Source organism: Triturus cristatus, chromosome 6 (assembly GCF_964204655.1).
Source record: "Triturus cristatus chromosome 6, aTriCri1.1, whole genome shotgun sequence".
In the NCBI taxonomy this organism is placed as follows: Eukaryota; Metazoa; Chordata; class Amphibia; order Caudata; family Salamandridae; genus Triturus; species Triturus cristatus.
In genome coordinates, this window is record NC_140589.1 from 452,383,437 (window position 1) to 452,403,187 (window position 19,751).

The window sequence follows — 19,751 nt, forward strand, 5'->3', positions numbered from 1 at the left end:
TTGTTTACCTTTCTCTTTTCTAGCTCTAGTCTCTTGCTCTCTAGTGCTCAAACGTTTTCTTTCACCACTCTTTCCTTGTATGTATGTATATGGTATTTCTGTAGCACAAACCCAGCCAGAAAACAGCGGAGTGTTGTACATGGTCAAAGACAAATGCAAAAAGAACAATTGATGAAAAGAATGCAGAACAATGTCATACATTCACCCCAGTACAGAGATTTGGGCCAAAATTCATTGTTTTCTTTGCTCCCCGTGCCATTCCAGTTTGAACCCAGCCATATGCAAATCAGTCTTGACCCTGCGCCCAATAGGAACAGTCCAGCCCGAACTGCCAGGCTAGGTTCTCCCCGGACTGGAAAGCAGCATCCTAGGACCAGTTTCGGGGTTTCACCCCTCATCAGCCAGGATAGCTTGACTCCAGTGACATTGATAGCACGGGACCCACGTCTGGGCATACCTGTCCCACTCGAAGGTGACAAATGCATGGTCAAAGACAAGCATAAGTTTAACGAGTAAGAGGATAAAGAAGCTGGGTTTTGGATGGTTAATGCATTGTAATGTAATGTTCTATTAAGAGATGAGTCATCAGCTCTTTCCTAAATTGGGGTAGCCCTTATGGGTACATGGATGTTGTTTCAGATCCTGAGTGCAAAGGAGGAAAAAGGCCTGTTGTCTTGTTTTTTCTTTTTTACATTTCTTAGTCTGCAATCTGATCGTATCCTGGCTGCGGGTGTGCCAGGGTTTACCAGAGATGGCAAGCTTGTCTGCAGGGTTGATCGTTGGGAAGCTTTGTAAATTAGGCAGCTGGCTGTGCAGGCCAGCAAGGGAAGCCTTGGAGTTGCATCAGGATGGGGGTGATGTGATCATATTTCTTCAGGCCCTAGATGAGATGTACTGCAACTTGCAGTATACCCTCAATGGGTGCCAGTGTGAGGTCTGCGAAGCGGTGGAATAGGGCTGTGGTTCCCAAACTGGGGTACGGACCCCTAGGGGTCCGTGACACATTCCCAGGGGGTCCGCAGGCAGCCGTTTTATAAGCACTGCAAAGTTCCTTATATAATCAGCAGTTTTTGGGCAGCAATAAAAGTGTCAAGATAACTCCGGTGATTAATGTACCTGCTGAAAAGAGATGGGGGTTTTGTTCAGTGGCAGCTTTGACTCCTCGAAGGAAGCGCAGATGGTTAATATGCCTGCTGCGAAGAATGTCTACAATGCATTAAAAAAAAATGCAGTATATTGTTTTGTGCATAGCTCAGAGGGTTCCTGCTTTTGCCATAGAGATTCTTTTGTTATTGTGCAGTTCACAAGTTCCAATCGTAATCTAGCACAGGAGCTATGAATTGCAATCAAAGAGCTGCATGCAAACTGCATGATACAAGTTAGTAAGTTATGCTTTTTCCCGGTCTTTCAATATCCCAATGCTGCTAAAAAGGCTTGTTTGGGTAGAAAGAAATCCTTATTATTAAAGTCAACGCTAACCCCTGTGTTATGTTCTGAATCCTGAGTTTGTGCTTCTCCAGACCAAGCACTGTATGGATAACATGTGAATCCTATACCTTGTAGTCCCCTTTGCCTTATGTAACATTTTCTATTCACTGATTTGCACATGTATGATTCATTGTCTCTGTATGTGTGAGATGTAAAATGCTCTGACACCCTACAGTGGTATGAGAGGTGCTATAAAATAAATTAAATACATGGGACAGTGAGGCTATGGAGAGATGAGAGGCACTGTTAGAGGGTGGGAGTGAGGGAATCATTGAAGATTGCCAAAAGATTGTTGTATCCTAGTGCATAGTCAGGTCATTATTTACTATGCTTTAAAAGGTAATACAATTCAATATATAATTACATATGTGTGGTAAAATACAACATTTTCCCCCAAATTGCCTTTGGGGAGAGACCCTCAAAGCCCCCTTTGTAGTGGTCAGGCTCACTCACCACTGCACTTGGTGTGCACTGTACAGGGACTGGTGTGACATTTGCCAGGGCTGCTTTGGGTTTCCAGTCCAGCCATTGGCAGGAGCAGGAGCCTCGTGCAACAAAATAAAACCAAACAATGATAAGTTAGTCACAAGATGCAGCACCGCCCTTCCCATTAAGATTTTTTGATTTTTGCAAATATTTTTAATATAAAAATACTAAAATCATTAGTAATTCAAGTCTAGTCTTTGTTTGATGTGCACACGTATGTTTATTTTTTCGAATTACAGTTTTAATGTTTGACATTTAAATCATACAAATTTCTTGGGGGTCCCCGGCTTCCAGTAGTGACTCAATGGGGTCCTCAGGAGTGAAAGCTTGGGAACCACTGGAATAGGGGATTACTTTCATCCAGATGGAAGGGTATAAGGGCTTCAACAACCGTTCCGAAATCGCTTTCTGGAAGTAATTGTTTGACCTTCTTTACCAGGCTGTCTTTGTTTTGTTCTGTTCCTTGAATGGGAAGTTGGTGTCCACGATGTATCCAAGAAGGCATTTTTCGAAGGTTGGGGTTTCGAAGCCATCAAGGTTAATGGCATTGAGCGAGGTTTGTACTGTATCCTGTATATTGTTTTTGGCAATAAGCAGGACTTCTGTCTTGGTTAGGCTGAACTTCTGGCAGGTGCCAGACATCCAGGCCTGGATGATGTGCATCCATTTTTGGAAGTGTTGTATGTATGAAGCAGTGGTGACTTTCAAGTGGAGTTGACTTAATCAGAGGGGCTATTTAAAATTCACACATACCATTGAGCGAAAAGCTCTTCACTTTCTGGCTATCATCAACATCTATGCGAAAGGGTACCTTATGACTACCACCTACCACAAGGCAACGGACAGAAATAGCCTGTTAAGATTCGAGAGTTTACACCCTTGTCCATTACTGGAGATCTTGCTGTATGGGTAATTATTTAGACTTCGCAGGGACTGTACAAAGACCAGAGATTTAAAACTACAAGCTGATGACCTGTGTAGAAAACATAGGGAACAGAAATATCTAGAACATGGCATCCAGAAGTCACAGAAACATGCTAAAAGCAACAACGGGAAGCCCTCCTAAAGCATGTCAACAACAACAAATGAGACTAAACAACTTGTATGTGTGACCATATATAGCCAGGCCACAAATGAGGTCAAAAAGATTATTAACAGAAACTGGACTATTCCTCAACAATTGGCTAAACCTCAGTTTGCGATCAAATGCAACAGAAATTTACATGATTCTTTAATACACACACGCTAAAAGAATTCCAGTCACTTTATGGAACACGAATACAACTCTGTAGCACCTCCCACTTTTCATGGGATATCACCCATACGGTGGGTGTAATGTTTGCCATAGAAGAGCACAGAATTGAAATTGAGACTAACACGCAAGTGGCTACAGAAGGCACACACTAAGCGCAACACCATGAATGTAGTGTGTCTGATTACATGCCTGTGTAACAAGACATATGTGAACATGACCACGAGAAAAATTGAAGCTGAGAATCGGTGAGCATAGGAGTAATCTCCAATGTAGAAAAGCAACCACCCAGACGGCCACACATTACATTATTAAAACCCCCTCAGCCAATAATTTTCATTGGAATATTATCGAACGCATACAGCGTGCACCAAACCGATACTCACTTCTAGAAAAAGAAAAATTGTGGATTTACAGGCTGGACACGCATATTCACAGTCTAAACAACATTCCATGCACCTAGTTGAACAAACACATATGGGTTTCAGTGTCAGGAGTCACTATATGATCCTCCTCAGGCTCAAATTATCACATTGTGATAGGTAATGATTCACAGTGTATGCACACACCGTGCTAAGGGGACATATCGGACACGTTCTTGATTTCATTTTATTTTTTTCCTGGGGACACGTTAGCATCCCCCCTATTAGCCTATATCTATCTATTTTAGATTACAGCAATGTATACTTAATCTTCTAAATTACTAGTATGATGCTTCAAAAAATTGAATTCAAGATATTTCGCCTGGAAGTTTTAGATGCCCCTCTGAGAATTTCAAGATGGCAGCCACGTTCCCGCGTTTCACGGTTGAATAGTTACAGCAGCGGTCCAGCCCGACACAATCCTATACAGGTTTGTTGAGAAGTTCAAGATGGCTGCCGCATCCCTGCTCCTTAGGGCGGTCTCCTGTGCATTTCGTGGATATCTGCTAATGATTTAGTCTTCGGGTCAAGATTGGAAGGATCAGGCAAAATTTTGTATCTATCAGTAGCAATTAATGCTGCACCTGGACATAGGGATAGAAACATGAGTATATTTAGCAGTGAAACCTGTTGTAAAATGGCCTCAACTATCCACGACTGCTGGAACTCATTTCTCTTGAACAATTCCTGGTGTGTCTCATCATCAGAGCACACATTGCACTACTTAGGACTAGCTCAAGCTCTCCCACCATCACATTTGGTAGAAGTGGTCTACGAAGCTAGGTTGGGAAGTCCCCACTGAGCATTGGTGCAGTAAGTAATCCCCCGGATCCCTGGGTCATTAGTTGGTATATTTATTCTTTTTTTCTAGTAAAGTAGGGCTATCTCGAACATGTTTTTACAGTTTGTGACCTTTGATCACAGCTAGTCCTCGCATTTGCTCCCATGAGACTTGGATAATTCCGGTGCTACGTATGTCCCCCACCGGAAACAATAGGAGTCTGATGGCTTACATTCAATCAATCAATCAGTTATTTGTAGAGCGCACTACCTACCCGTGAGGGTCTCAAGGCGCTGGGGAGAGGGGGATGCCGCTACTGCTCGAAGAGCCAGGTCTTGAGGAGCCTTCTGAAGGTGAGCAGGTCTTGGGTCTGCCGAAGGTGGGTAGGGAGTATGTTGCAGGTCTTGGCGGCGAGGAAAGAGAAGGATCTGCCTCCAAAGGTCATTCGTTGGATGCGGGGCACCGCGGTGAGGGCGAAGCTGGCGGAGTGGAGCTGGCGGGTGGGGGTGTAGAAGCTGAGTCTGTTGTTAAGGTAGGCTGGTGAGGAGCTTGAAGGTGATCCTCTTGTCGATGGGGAGCCAGTGAAGGTCTCTCAGGTGCGGGGTGATGTGGTTGCGGCGAGGGACGTTGAGGATCAGTCGGGCGGAGGCATTTTGGATGCGTTGCAGTCGTCGCAGGTGTTTGGCCGGGATTCCTGCATAGAGTGCGTTGCCGTAGTCCAGCCTGCTCCTGACGAGGGCCTGTGTCACCGTTCTTCTTTTTTCGGTAGGGATCCACTTGTAGATCCTGTGGAGGGTGTTGTAGCAGGTGGAGGAGACGTTGTTGACCTGCTTTGACATGGAGAGGGAGGAGTCGAGGATGATTCCCAGGTTGCGTGCGTGGTCTGTGGGTGTCGGTGCTGTTCCCAGCACGGTCGGCCACCAGGAGTCGTCCCAGGCTGAGGGGGTCCGTCCGAGGATGAGGACCTCCGTCTTGTCCAAGTTCAGTTTTAGTCGGCTGCTCCTCATCCATTCGGCGACGGCCTTCATATCCTCGTGGAGGTTGGTTTTGGCGGTGCGCGGGTCCTTGGTGAGGGAGAGGATGAGCTGGGTGTCGTCGGCGTAGGAGATGATGTTGAGTTCGTGCTGGCGGGCCACTTGTGCGAGGGGGGCATGTAGACGTTGAACAGCGTCGGGCTGAGGGATGAGCCCTGGGGTACGCCGCAGATGATGTCGGTGGCTTCGGATCAGAAGGGTGGGAGGCGGACGCTCTGGGTTCTGCCGGAGAGGAAGGATGTGGTCCAGTCGAGGGCCTTCTCTTGGATTCCGGCTTCTTGGAGGCGTGTTTTTAGTGTGCTGTGACAGACCGTGTCAAAGGCGGCTGACAGGTCCAGGGCCGATGTTCCGCCGTTGTCTAGTTGGCGCCTGATGTCGTCTGTGGCGGCGATGATGGCTGTCTCGGTGCTGTGGTTTCTTCTGAATCCGGACTGGGATGGGTCTAGGATGTCGTTGTCCTCGAGGTGGCGGGTCAGTTGCATGTTGGCGATTTTTTCGATGATCTTCGCCGGGAACGGGAGCAGGGAGATGGGCCGGAAGTTCTTGAGGTCCTTGGGGTCTGCCTTGGGCTTCTTGAGAAGGGCTTTGATCTCGGCGTGCTTCCGGGAAAGTAGCTGTCTCGAAGGAGATGTTGATGACGTTCCGAAGTTGGGGTGCGATGGCTGCGTCTGCTTTGTTGAATACGTGGTGTGGGCAGGTGTCTGACGGTGCTCCTGAGTGGATGGAGTTCATGACCTTGCGTGTCTCTTCGTCGTTGACGTTGGACCAGGTGGTCAGGCCGTTGGTGCGGTGGGGTTCGTTGGGCGGGTGGTGTTCGTCGAGCGGGTGGGAGCTGGCGTTGTCGGGGTGGTCGGGGTGTTGAAGCTGTCGTGGATGTCTGTGATCTTGCGGTGGAAGAAGGTGGCCAGCGAGTCGCACAGTTATTGTGAGGGCGGGATGTCGTTGGCGTTGGCGCTAGGGTTGGAGAGTTCCTTCACGATGCTGAAGAGTTCTTTGCTGTCGTGTGCGTTGTTGTCCAGGCGGGTTTTGAAGGAAGATCTCTTGGCTAATCTGATGAGGTGGTGGTATCTGCGGGTGGCGTCCTTGTGGGCTGCGTGGCTGTCTGGTGTTCGTTCCAGGAGCCATTTCTTCTCTAGTTTCCGGCATGCTCGTTTGGAGGTCTGGAGCTCTTCGGTGAACCAGGTGGCTTTCTTGCTTGTGCGGCTGTTGGAGGGTTTCTTGAGCGGGGCGAGGGTGTTGATGCAGTCGTTGATCCATTGACTGAAGTTGCGGGCGGCGGCGTCTGGGTCGATAGGTGGGTTCTGGGCGAGGGTGATGGTCAGCTGGTCTTCGGTGACTCTGCTCCAGCAGCAGCGGGGCAGCTGTTGGGTGCGGTGGTGCGTGGTGGGTTTCTTGGAGGTGAAATGGACGCAGCGGAGGTCGGTCCAGTGAGGTTCGGTGGTGTGGCTGAAGGCAACGTGGGTGCTTGTGGAGAAGATGGGGTCAAGCGTGTGGCCGGCAGCGTGGGTGGGTGCTTTGACGAGTGTGGAGGCCGAGGTTGGCGAGATTGTCGATCAGGGTGGCGGAGTTGGCGTTGTTGTTGTTCTCGAGGTGGAAGTTCAGGTCCTCGAGGAGGATGTAGTCCGTGGAGGCGAGTGCATGGGTGCTGGCGAGGTCGGCGATGGAGTCGCTGAACTGTGTCCGGAGTCCGGGGGGTCTGTAGACGAATGTTCCTCTGAGGGTGGTGTTGGGGTCGGTGTGGATCCGGAAGTGCAGGCGATGGAGTCGCTGAACTGTGTCCGGAGTCCGGGGGGTCTGTAGACGAATGTTCCTCTGAGGGTGGTGTTGGGGTCGGTGTGGATCCGGAAGTGCAGGTGTTCGGCGGTGCTGAGGGTGTCATCTGAGTGGGTGGAGACCTTGAGGGTGGACTTGTGGACGATGGCTATTCTTCCTCCGATTCTGTTGGAGCGGTCCCTGCGGGTGATCTTGTAACCGTCCAGGACAGCTATGGCGATGTTGGGCATCGAGGAGTTGTTCCACCAGGTCTCAGTCAGGAAGGCAATGTCTGGGGCGGAGGTGTCGAGCAGATCGCAGAGCTCGACGGCATGTTTGCGTGCGGAGCGGGTGTTCAGGAGTATGCAGCGGAGGAGGTTGGGTCCTGCCTTTGGAGGTTTGGTGGATCTGTCGCAGGTGAAGCTGCAGGTGCGGCAGGAGAAGGGTCCGTGGGTGCGTTTCGGGGCGACCTGGAAGCAGCTGTGGTCTCGGCCGGAGTTGAGTGCTGGCGTCGTGGTGGTTGCGGGGTCCAGGGGGTCTGGCGCTGGGCGCGGTCCTAGCGCGGACGGGCGCAGACGGGCTTGCCTCTGGCGCACGGCCGTCATTTGAGGCGGGGAGGGAGGGAGGAGCAGCTGGGAGCGGGGCAGCGAATGGATGGAGAGGGGGGCGCGGCCGCAGGGGAGCAGCGGCGGGGAGGAAAAATGCACGAACGATAGAAACAGTGAATTACAGACTAGCGGGGTACAGGGAAAAATGCAGAAAAGGAAAACCAGTGAATTACAGAGCTGAAGGGGCACAGAGAAGAAATGAAATACAGACTAATGGGGCACAGAGAGAAAAGAAAAAACACAGAGCAGAAAAAGACCGTGAATTACAGGCTGAAGGGGCGTAGAGTCAATCACAGGCAGACTCGAACTCACGGAATTCATGTATTAACTCTCCTTTTTGAGTGTGTATATGTGTGATGCACTGTGTGAATACACTTGGATAATGCAATGCCTGCATGCCAGTTTGAACACTAGCTGTTACAGGTACTTTAAGTCACACCAGGTCACTTATCCTAGCTTATGTATGAGGGAGCATACCAATGTGATAAAAAGGAAACTATTGAGTATATCAGCATCATAAACATTGCAAGAAACCAAACATATTAATACGCAGTACTCTGACTCAAGGCAGTGGACCGTAGAGGTGATGCCTCAGCTAGTAGCGGTTCCGCTGAGCAAGGGTAGGAGGGGGGCCTCGAGGTGGTAAGGGTCTCTGAACTGAGGTGGAAATAGCAGAGGGGGGGGGGGACAGAGGGGGGAGTAGGAAGAGAGGTGGAGTGGGCACCCCCCTTGGCAGATATGGATTGAAGGAGTACTGTAGATCTTGAACATCAATGACAGGTAATAGGGGGTCAGTAGGGTAGGGTGTGGTGTGATGAGGGAGATGGTTCTGGGTGTTGTTGTGGTCTGAAACTGGATACTGCAGAGGGGGCGGAGCGGGGTTACCTCCCTAAGGAGGGTATTGGTGCGCTATGTGTCTGGTTGCGTGGTGGTGACAGTCCGCATAGGATGCCTACGTGGCCTGTGGTGGGATACAGGAAGGGGTGTGGGTGGCAAGGGTTTGGGGGGAGGAAGGGGTAGAGGAGGATGTCATGGTATGGTGGAGGAATGGGGGATCCCTTCACTTTTGGTTTATGTAATCCTCAAGACCTCTTGAGGCAACCAGCATGTACAAACAGGCTACCAGCAGCTTTATAGAGAGTACATGGACAAAGCATACTTATCGCCTTACAGAACAAAGGCGATGACTACTTACTTTGGCCTGATCGTGATGTGCTGCAGCAGATGATGGATGACTTCCTGAACAGTTGTCTGGGGGTGACCTTGTGCCATGGAGCTGGCATAATACCATAACTGTTCAGGTAGGTCCTCTTAATCTGCTGGTATCTGAACTTGGGTGGCAGGTGAGTACTAATTCTGAAAGAAACATTCCACCGTCTTTGCCAATAGAATACTCGCTCATCAAGGGATTGTCCCAGCAACACTTGTCTGAGGATCAGCCTAGTACATAGTCCTTGCAGAGAAGAGGTCGCACCCAGCCAGGTTCTATTCTCGGCTTCTAGTCCTGACCTGTAACATTGTCTCCACCTTTGAAATTTGAGGATCCCATCAGCTCCTGGAATGGCATGGGGCCTGCATGAACGGTGGATGATGGGGTTATGGTACATGATTCTCTCTTGCACTTGTGTGTTTGTCCAGTCCCATCAGACATCTTGTCACATGCTTTGGGATGTTGATTATTGAGAGAGAGACTAGAAACACTTTGGCGGAGGCACTGTGAGTACGGCAAAGGGCAACCTCCCCCACCCACAGGAACAACTGAATTATGGAAGAAGGCAATTGAATGCAAACCTGCAGGTTCGCATGCTTAGCATGGACCCTGGGCACCCATTACGCTAAGCCAGCCACCATTTTGAAGGGCACACATGGAGTCCAAAGGACTCCACCATGCCCACATCCAATCCATATGAAGGCCAGTGACCAGTGTTGTGTGGATTAAACAGAAATTTCCAAGTGGAGAGCAGACAGTCATTCTTCATATAGGGATACAAGTGAAAACCCTGACCGCTGTTAACCCACAGCCTGGTTTCAGAGAACCAAAACTACTCTCACAAAAGAGAATACACATTGGATTCCCATTGAATGACTTTAAAATGTATTGACAAAGGAAACCCCTTCAGTGGGACTGCGTGACTGTCAAAGAAGAACAGGGCTGTCTGTATATGAGTGTCAAGGCTTTACAAAGCCATGCAAATGATCTTCTTGCCAACAGATCCGAATGGGGAATAGTCAGAATAATGCAATCACTCTCTGATTTTGTCTGGCTTTTTATACATAATGACTTTCATCCTTGGTCTGTTACCACTGCACACATCTTTCATATAGCATTGGCTTCAGCATAACTGGGGAGTAAGAGGTGGTAGTTGTTAGAAATGTTGTAGTCACCTGTTACTTGTTGAGTAATGACTATATCTAACTCACAAGTTCATTCTTGTTTCCAGCACATGACCCTCCATTCTTGGCTTAGCTCTTCTGGATATAACATGCTTGCAACACATAGATGTACAACCATGTGGTGTTTGGTTTAAAATGTAGTATGTGAGAATATAAGATTTATGTTTACATTTTATGCAGGAATTTTGTCTTTTTTTGTTTTTTATCTAGCAATAGGCTAATACACTTATTTGCCAGACTTTCCTTATATCCATGCAGGTGGTAAAACCAATTGGAGACCCCCAGAAAAGTGCCCAGTCTTCAATCATCTCGAAAACATTGGAAGTTTCTTCTTACATCCACGCTGCAGTAATCGCAAAGACGCTGCGGATTTTGCAATCTGTATGCATGTAAGTAACGTTGCATTGGAAGTTAAATGTGGTATTGACTTTAAACATTTCGGCATGATACCGATGATCAAGTTCATGCCTGGTTATACATAAATGTTTCTATATGCTTGATTTAAAAAACTTAAAAGCATATGTTACCTTGCATTAATTATAGGCAGTTAAATATGTTTATAACGAGTATCCAGTTTTCCAGACTAGCAGAAGTGCTAATCGGAGTTACAGTTAAATGATGATTAGGAACCGAAAATCAAAAAGATCTAGTTGTTAGATATGTGAAGCCCGGCACCTTCACCTCCATACCAGCACCACTGGTATGTCAATAATCCAAATCCATCAAAGGAGGAACAAAGTCAATTATAATCCTTGTTTTATTCTTTATCTCACAGTAATTCACAGCTGTCTTTATTCCTATTTCTTCAAATACATTAGTTTAAATCCAACTGTATAGCTGGTCAATGAGTGTTTGGAGGGACAATTACTCTTCTGCAGGGTTTATATAATTGATTACATCAGTTTTCATGTAATTTCTAAATATTGCGATTTTATGACTCAAATTCCGATTCCTAAGTTGCCCCATATAGGTATCGGAGACAAGCTCACACTGCCACGGCCTCTTAATGGGTTTCTTACTAGGACAATGCTGCTGAACTAATTATAATCTAGATATACCAAAGCAGTTATGTTTGCTGGTGGCAACAATGTTTAAAAGTGACATATTTACATTCCGATGGATAGGCATATGATGCGAGATGATGTAGGTGAAAATTGGTGATTTAATGAGAAGCTTTGATAGAGTATAAAAGGACTGAAGTATCTGCAAGAATGTGTATGTATTTATTGTACATTTCTGTAGGCGGCTCGACAGCCCGACGGGTGTAAGGGAATACGGGACACACACAGTATAGGGTTTTCAAGGTCTTTCTTTTATTATGGGGACGTCGTTTGTAGGTATTTTGTTTTAACAGTCCCATAGACTGAACAAATCTTCCAAAATCAAAAAGAAAATGGACTTGGTCAAACAAAATAAACACAATGGCTAAAGAATAGCTGGGGATCGTCTTCTCCCTTCTCTGGGTTGTCCTCAAGGCTCTTGCTCAGAAGTTCCGTGGGTCTTGCTTCCTCCCGGGTGCTCCAAATTAAAGGAAAAGGGAGAACAAATACCGTGATTAGCTCACAGCCTCCTGCTCTGGGTTTCCGTGCTACCACCACCAAGCGTTGTGTAGGGGAAAGGGAATGGGAAAATACCGGGGAAAGGTATCGTGACGGGGAATTGCGTGAAGAACCACAGGTGTTCTAGCTCCCCGTGCCACCCCACCACCCCCACCAGAACAACCCCTTCAATGCTACTTGCCTTGGGCCACGACCCGTGATCAGGGCCGTGGCGTTGGGACCCGGGGCTTCCTCTCTCTTCTCTTGGCCGCCGGGCTTGTCCACGGTGTAAGCTGTTCCAGGGGTCTCCAGACTTCCGTCGTCACCTCTGCTGGGCTGCTCTCCCAACTCGTCACGCTCTCCTCTCTTCGGTTTCTCTTCTTCTTCTCCTCTGTTGTTCCTGACGCTCACGCTGCCAACATCTTCAGGGTTTGAGTCTCCGCCCTTATCCTCGTCCGCCTGTGATGACGTTCTGACGTCACATCTCCCCAGCACCACTAGACCGCTGCGTTCTTCAGGTGGTTTTCCAGCGTCCAAGCGCGTATTGCTCCACTTCCGGTCCGGTGAGCCTTCGACATCCTGACAGTTTCTTATGAGTTTGCTGATAATGTTACTTCAGAATGTGTAACATTGACGCAAGGCACTTGGTAGAGCCGGAGGGGGGAGGAACTATTGAGTTTACTAGGTTCATTATAATCAGATGACAAAAGAAAGAGACTGGCTCTTGGGTGTTTGTGGCAATGTCTGTCATCTCCCTGTGATGCGCACAGGATGAATATTCATTGTCATGCTCAATCACATTTGTGGATACGTGAATCATGAGGCAATGTCATATGTTGATCATAGTTGCCCAGTAGGCACCTATCTGTTGACCCACACTGAAAATATGCAGGACCTTTATGGGCTTGTGTTTTTTGCACGATGCAGGAGTACTTGAAAAAGTGCCATGAGCCTTGACTGGAAACAAGTGTAGGCTTTTCAGAGAATACCTGGTATGGATGTGGATTTCTGCTTAAAAAGCATTGTTTTATTTTGTATTTTATTTTTATTTTGGGAGTTTCATATAGTGTGAACTTGACCCGAAGGTATCTGGTATGGGAGCGCTTTAGACGAGCACCAGTTGAGTTACTCAAGGGCTCATTCATTTTTTGTTAGGCACAGGGAGATTACGTGATTTTCCCAGAATCACAGGATGTTGTGACTTCCCGAGACTCGAACCTGGTTCCCTAGATTTGAGGTTGACGGCCCTAGCCATTAGGCCACATCCTCTCCTCCTTTATTTTGTTTGAGTTGGAATCTACTCAGTTGATTGGGTTGCTGCAGCAAAATGATGTGTGTGAGGGTAGAATAAGAATTCCCCCTTTGGTGGTTCTGGGGTAGCTGGAGACGGAATCAAGTGTGTTTTGGTAGCCTTCATTAGTCCTCTCCTTTGTTCTGATTCATATGAATCTCAATGAAATTTCAATGCATGTCTGGAATTCCACTTTGCGGCCCTCACCAGTGGCTGCATAAAAACAGTGAAAGGTAGAGGAAAGTTAGAATCCTGTTGCAAACAACGGTTTAGATCATACATAGCTCAGAGAAAGGTATTCATAGGCTGTTGCTGGATCTTTTGTTGAGAGGGGATCTGAGACAGGAAAAGACGTTACAACTCCATCCACTCACGTAAGTGGCTGTATTACTGGCTACAAACAGCTTTCTTAGGAATATTAAAGCTAGTTAGCTTTTGTTCACTTGATCTAAAGTGCCCCGTGACCTATAGAAAGTCATTCATCCTTGCACCTTGCTGCAAAAATGCCTTTTGCTGACTGGAGGTTCTCTGACCAAACTACTTCAAAAGAAAAATACCTTGAATACTGGTGTCAGTAATCCCTCCAATACTTCAGTGCCTCATAAGGAGTAGAAGCAGTGCAGCAAGACTCTAATCCCTGATCTTCATGGCTCCACTGTTATGCTACCTTTCTAGGGAGAACCCACAGGCCTTGGAGGGAGAATGAACTCTCTCGAGGTAAGTTGTCAAAGATTAACCTCCTCATAGGGATGTGCCCTCGTCATTTCACATGCTGCATGGTAAAGTCAGCTGCTGAATTGTGTAGCCTTTTTTAAATCTTGAGAATCAGGATGCAGTCTCCCTTAGTAGGGTTATTTTTTTCAGACCCTACTACTGTATTCATTCTGTGCCAGTAATGAGGATAAGAAACGGGGTGGGAGAGTGACAAAAGGATATAGCTTTCCAGTGGCAGTGTTGATTCACAGGAATATGAAGGCCTAGTTGATGAGCCATTCTTATTAGAAGAGAACATAAAAATATTCCTGATTGCCTGGGAGTACATGTTTCTGTAATCCCTCTCATGCTGTACATAATTGATTTTTTCTATTCTACTTTTTCCGGTCATAATCAGCTAATTTTGGTGGGTACTTCTGGGTCCAACACCCTTCACCTGTGAAAGGAATGTCCAAGGGGGTTAGCGTTTACTCCAATGTTATTTTATTTCTACATGGAGCCTGTGTGGGATACGTTGGTTGGCTTAAAGATCTATGTATAACAGTACCATATACTGTCATCTGGACATTTTGCTACAAGGAGTGGATTTCTTTTTTGGGCTTGAAGCTCAACCCCGTGAAAAACAATTACTTTTGTTCACCAACTCTTGCTTTTCTTTCCAACTCTAGGATTATCTCACTTCCTTTCTCCGCTTATCCAGTTTCAATAACCCAACACTTGTTTGTTTTATTTATTTATAAAGTTTAAATAGCTCGAACTAGACCCAGTGAGGGTATCGGAGCATTTTTCAACTGTTACAACAAAAAGAGAGGTGTGAACTAGGAACATAGATATGAGTAGCTTACAGGAGAATGTAAATGTTGACAGTAAACGTTGTAGCTCTGGAGGAATTCAGGAGTGCTTTAGTCATTCTCGCTTTGCGTTCATTCATCACAGATCCTGGTAGGTGAGCTGAGTGTAGATGGTACCCAACTCGCTCTAGAACTGGGATCAGTGGAGAGTTTTGTTCATTAGAAGTAGTTTGACTTCTTTTTTGAATGAGGAGATTGAAGGGTTCATTCTAATTGACAGGGGCAGGACGTTCCAGATCCTAGGTGCTAGGCCTGAGAAGGTGCACTTGTAGGTTTTAGTTTTCTGAAATGTATGTGGTTTCAATAGCATGTTGTTGGTGCTTCTCAAAGTTCTGCTACCTCCTGATAATTCCAGTTTATTGGCTAGTTACTTTGGTGTGTTGACATGCAGGGCTTTGTGTGTCATACAGGCAATTTGTAGCCGTGATCTGTTTTGAAGCCGTATTGAGTGAGACTGTTTGTGGTTTGCCAAGATCCAGCCTGGCTCCACTAAGGGTTGTAGTCCCATAGTTTATTCTGGGTTTCACTAGAGCTTGTACAGCTGTTTTTAGATAGTCGTCGTTGAGAAAGGGTTTTAGTGTTGTAAGAATGTTCATATGAAAGTTTGCCCTTCTGGTGGCTGTGCTGATGTGTTCCTGCATGGTGAGATTCTTGTTGAGTGTTATTCCCAGAGATTTTGTGGAATTTATGATGTGTGGGGTGCAGTTGAAGGCTGTGTTTCATCCAGTTTTCTATGTCGCCATGTCTATGTGATGGGGAAATTAAGAGAAAGTCGGTTTTAAGTGCATTGAGTTTGAGGTAGTTTTTTGTCAGCCAGTTGTGGGTTATTTGCAGTGTTTTGCTGAGTAGACCGATCTCATCCGGCGATGATATTTTTAGGTATAGTTGGGTATCATCCACATACATGTGGTAATGAACATTGGAGAGTTGCTGATTTTCGGTTAAGGGTTCCATGAATGGTTTGAAGAGGGTAGGTGATAAGGAGGAACTCACAGGGGGACTGTCGTGGACAGTGATTGGTTAATCTTGATTCTTTGAGTTTGGTTGTCTAGGTAAGAGACGAAACACTTAAGGACAGCTCCTGATAAACCCATTCTGTGTTCAAGTAAGTCCAGGAGACTGTTAAGTTGGACTGTATCGAAGGCTGATGATAGGTCCAGGAGGATAAGGAGGCAGGATTCGTTTTGATTTAGGATACTGAGCGTCATCCACAATGTGTCATGGCAGTTTCCGTGCTATGATTCTGCCTGAAGCTTGATTGGAACTGGTCATTGAGGTGGAAATTAGCTATATGGTTGCATAGTTGAAAATGGACGCATTTCTCAAGTAGATTTGCCAAGGAAGGAATGGTGTATATTGTATAGTAGTTATCTGGGATTGTGTGGTCTGCTGTATGTGTTTTTTAGAATAGGGGTTACCTGTCCTGCTTTTTAGGCCGTTTGGAAGGGTTCCTTGCAGTAGTGATGCATCTTTGTCCAGAGGGGTATAAGAGAAGTTTTGATCTTGCTGAAGATGTTGGCTGGAAGAGGATTGCAGAAGTGATTTGATGGTTTAAGTGTTGTTTCTAACTTGAGTACGTCGTTTTCGTCGAAGCTTTTGAAAGTGTTCCAAGATGCTTTGTTTTTTAGGGTTAGACCGTGTTGGTTAGGGGTTTGTACAGCCGGCTGCTTGCAGGGGCTAGGTGGGATAACAATGTGTGTTGTTCCTTTACTGGTTGGAGCTCTTTTTAGATTTTTCAAGGAGGTAGAAGGCAAATGTGTTGCAGTTAGGTTGCGAGTTGGGACCTGATGAGGAGCCGTTGGTTGCTCCTCCTTGATCTTAGTTGCTTAAGGTGCTCTAGGGACGCTGAAGATCTCCAGGCCCGCTCTGCTAGTCTTAGGGGGCCTCTTTGATCGTTTAGGCTCCTATTGTACCATGGTTTGGAGTCTTTAGAGGACAGCCTTTTCAGTTGATAGGGCACAACAGTGTCAAGGATGCTAATCATCGAGTTGTTCTAGTGGATTGTGAGGTCGTGGACATCTATACTGTCCTCCGGTGGTGGTAGTAAATTGTTTCTGAGGGATGTCAAGTTGTTGTGGTTAATGACGCAAGTGTTCCTTTTCCATTATTTGGGTTTCTTAAGTTGGAGTTTGTGTCTTCGTTGGTTTGGTGATAAGGAAGGAGATGCAGTGGTGGTCTGTACAGTCACATGGGACGATCGATTCAAGTATGATGGAGTTAGACCTATCAATGACAAGATCCAGTGTTGAGCCCAGGATGTGTGTTGGGCTATCGCAGTATTGGACAAGTTTGAGGTCAGTTAGGAAGGTGTTTGGGCTATTAACTGTGGGGTTGTTATTGTCGTCCCAATTAAGTTTGAAATCACAGAGGAAGATTTGGGGGCAGTGTTGCACCACGTTGGGGGAAAGTATTTCCATGATTTGTTTGATGAATGCAAGATTTTTGCCTGGGAGTGGTAGATCAAGTCTAATTTACATAGGGGACTGTTGTTGCTCGCAATGCTGATGCCTAGGTATTCGCACGTGGTAAGGTCCATGGTTTGTGATTGATTCGCTGTAAGATTAATGCGGTGTATGCTGGCTATGCCCCCGCCACCCCCAGGATCTTTTGGTCTGTCTGCTCTTATAATGTCATAGCCTGGAGGGATTAAGATGTCAAGGATTGGTGGAGAGCCGTTCTTTAGCCATGTTTCAGTTAGATGGACTAGGTCTCTGGTAAAATCCCTTGGCTTCACTCTTTACCATCAGCTGTTGTTCAATTCACAAAAGCAATTGAAAAGTATGAAATCTTATTTTTATATCATTGTCCATCGTTGTGAAGAATGAAACTTCTCTGAGTTCCTTGTGATTCCAGAGCCAGCTTTTGTTCTTTTTTGCCTGAATAGTGGTAATGTTCTCATGCATCTTCTCCTCCATTGAAGCTTTCATAGATTCACATGCTTGAAACATCCCGCGTTGTAAGGTGGTGGCTTCCAGTGTCCTACAATAACAGTTTAGTAACAAACATATCAGTCCGACATAGAAATGGGCTATCAATAGCAAACATCCACCTGATTGGAAAACACCCAAACTTCAGCCAGTGAGGTGCAAGTGCTCTGAGCTCCACTCCTGCTACCCACTCCCCAAGAGGCTACCATACTTGAGTTTCTACCTCATTTCATAGGTATTGGGAGTCTACAGTGAGCTGACAACTTCTCACAAACTGGATTTTGTTCTTCATTTAAATGTTTCCTAGTGTGCCTATTTGTCAGATTTTCTTACTAGATTATTTGCCGTTCTTGTTGACCAGGAAGTCTTCTCTTCATCTGTCATGGAACAGTCGCTCAGGAAATCCTTTTTCAAGCCCTGTGAAACCATTAGAAAGAAGCAGTCTCCATACTGAACACTCACATTTGAAATGCGTTTACTGCCTGTACTCGGATCACAAGCCAGAAGAAAGCAGTTTCTGCTTTAAATTATTGGCAGAAACTCTTCGGGACAAGGAAAACAGTGTCCTGTGCAGCCTGACAAAATATGCTACCTCCTTAATGTGTCAAACCAATGAGCGCCCTTCACACAAACAAAAAAGTTAAAAATAGATTTGGAAAAAGGCAAAATGGCACTCAATTCAGTTTTATTTGATTATATAGTTGCTGGAGCCACCTCTGAATGAGCTGAAAAAGGCAGAGAAAAAATTCACTTAACACGTATCAACTCCATCTTAGGTGAGTTACCGCTCTTAAAAAGAAGTCCAGCTAAAATCCTGGTCAGAGCTGAAGAGCACTTTGTTGATGTCCTCCTCCCAAAGTTTCTCATACTGAGCCTTTGTCCTTAACAAGCTGCAGTCCTCAAAAAGAGCCATGAATCAGACTGGGTCATAATCAGCATTGATGTCCGAGTTCTCCATGTGATCAGCATGTCTTCAGAAGCTCCTCATATCACACTAATGTCTACTACAAAAGAAAGGTAATGCGAGGAATGCACTTTAAATAGTCTGTACCACTGACATTCGGTATGGGTAGCATTCTAACCCATCCTTCTTCACCCACTGTGCCTCTATAGCCAAATAATAAGCAAAAACAATGTTTACAAGGAACTCATTAAATAAATTATTGCTGTTTCTGCAAGAATTAGTATATCTTGCGTGAATGAAGCAGAGACCGAGAAACATCTAGGATGGAACCTTAATTCAATTAGGTCTATTAATATTCTAACGATATTTTTAGAGAAGCCCACAAAACAATTATTGCAACTGTACTTACTTCAGCCGAAGTATAATTTATTTTGCATTGTGACATTCAATAGTACAAAAACAGGCATAAACGAAATATTCAGTTGTGTATTTACAATATATACATTTTCACATTTCACAGTGTTTTTGTGACCCCCAGCGGTGTGACCATAACCAAAAGAAGTGTGATATATGTAGTGATAATAAAGAGGAGGAGACGCAGAAATGGTTACTGGTATTATAAGAAGAGGAGCTCTTGGGAGTTTTAGTACAATCAATTTTGTAAGAAATTTTTAGTTTTCTTAGGCTCTCTCTTTCTAGTAGTTGATGACGTTTCGACCCTCTCGAGATACGGGATCTCTTCAGGACAGAGGTTCTAGGGGCGATTAGCACATACCAATGTCCAAAATGTAGAATTCTTCCGAAGTGAATCAGGGTGCTTCAGATGGTGTCCAGGTAGGGTAGATCCCTGTCAATTAATGCCAAGTCGGTTACCGTAGGTCCAAGTCGTAGCTGTGTGTAATCAGTCCTTCACCAATTATTCGGATAGAGAAGTGGTGAGGGAGTAATTTAATTACATCAATGTCAGCCGTTCTAAGAATACTGCCAGCGCGGCGCTCTCAGTCGGGTTCTATAGAAAAAGGCCCATCTTATGCAAATCCGTACTGACCCTGCTCCTCCTGGGAATAGTTCATACTGAACTGCTAGGTGATGCCCCTCCATAAGAGAACACCAGAAACTCGGAGCAAATTAGTCTTGATAGTCCTCATCACTGATGTATATCTTAGATTATGTGGGACAACAAGCAACGCTCCCGCATCTAGCTTCACCCTTGGCCACTTAATGGTTAAATCAAACACATAAAAGGTGATGCGAGTGTCTACATGCCTGCAGATAGTCTAAAAATCTGGCAATCGCTCTGGGTTTCTTA

General features: G+C 45.9%; 1 protein-coding gene across 1 annotated transcript in view; it reads left to right on the forward strand.

The window, feature by feature from the left end:
• The window catches only part of ZNF451 (zinc finger protein 451), a 641,645-nt gene that overhangs the window by 461,633 nt on the left and 160,261 nt on the right, over positions 1-19,751 (forward strand). Inside the window, exon 11 of the mRNA XM_085610887.1 lies at positions 10,476-10,606. Coding sequence (XP_085467013.1) covers positions 10,476-10,606 — 131 coding nt within the window. The remainder of the gene's footprint in view (positions 1-10,475; positions 10,607-19,751) is intronic.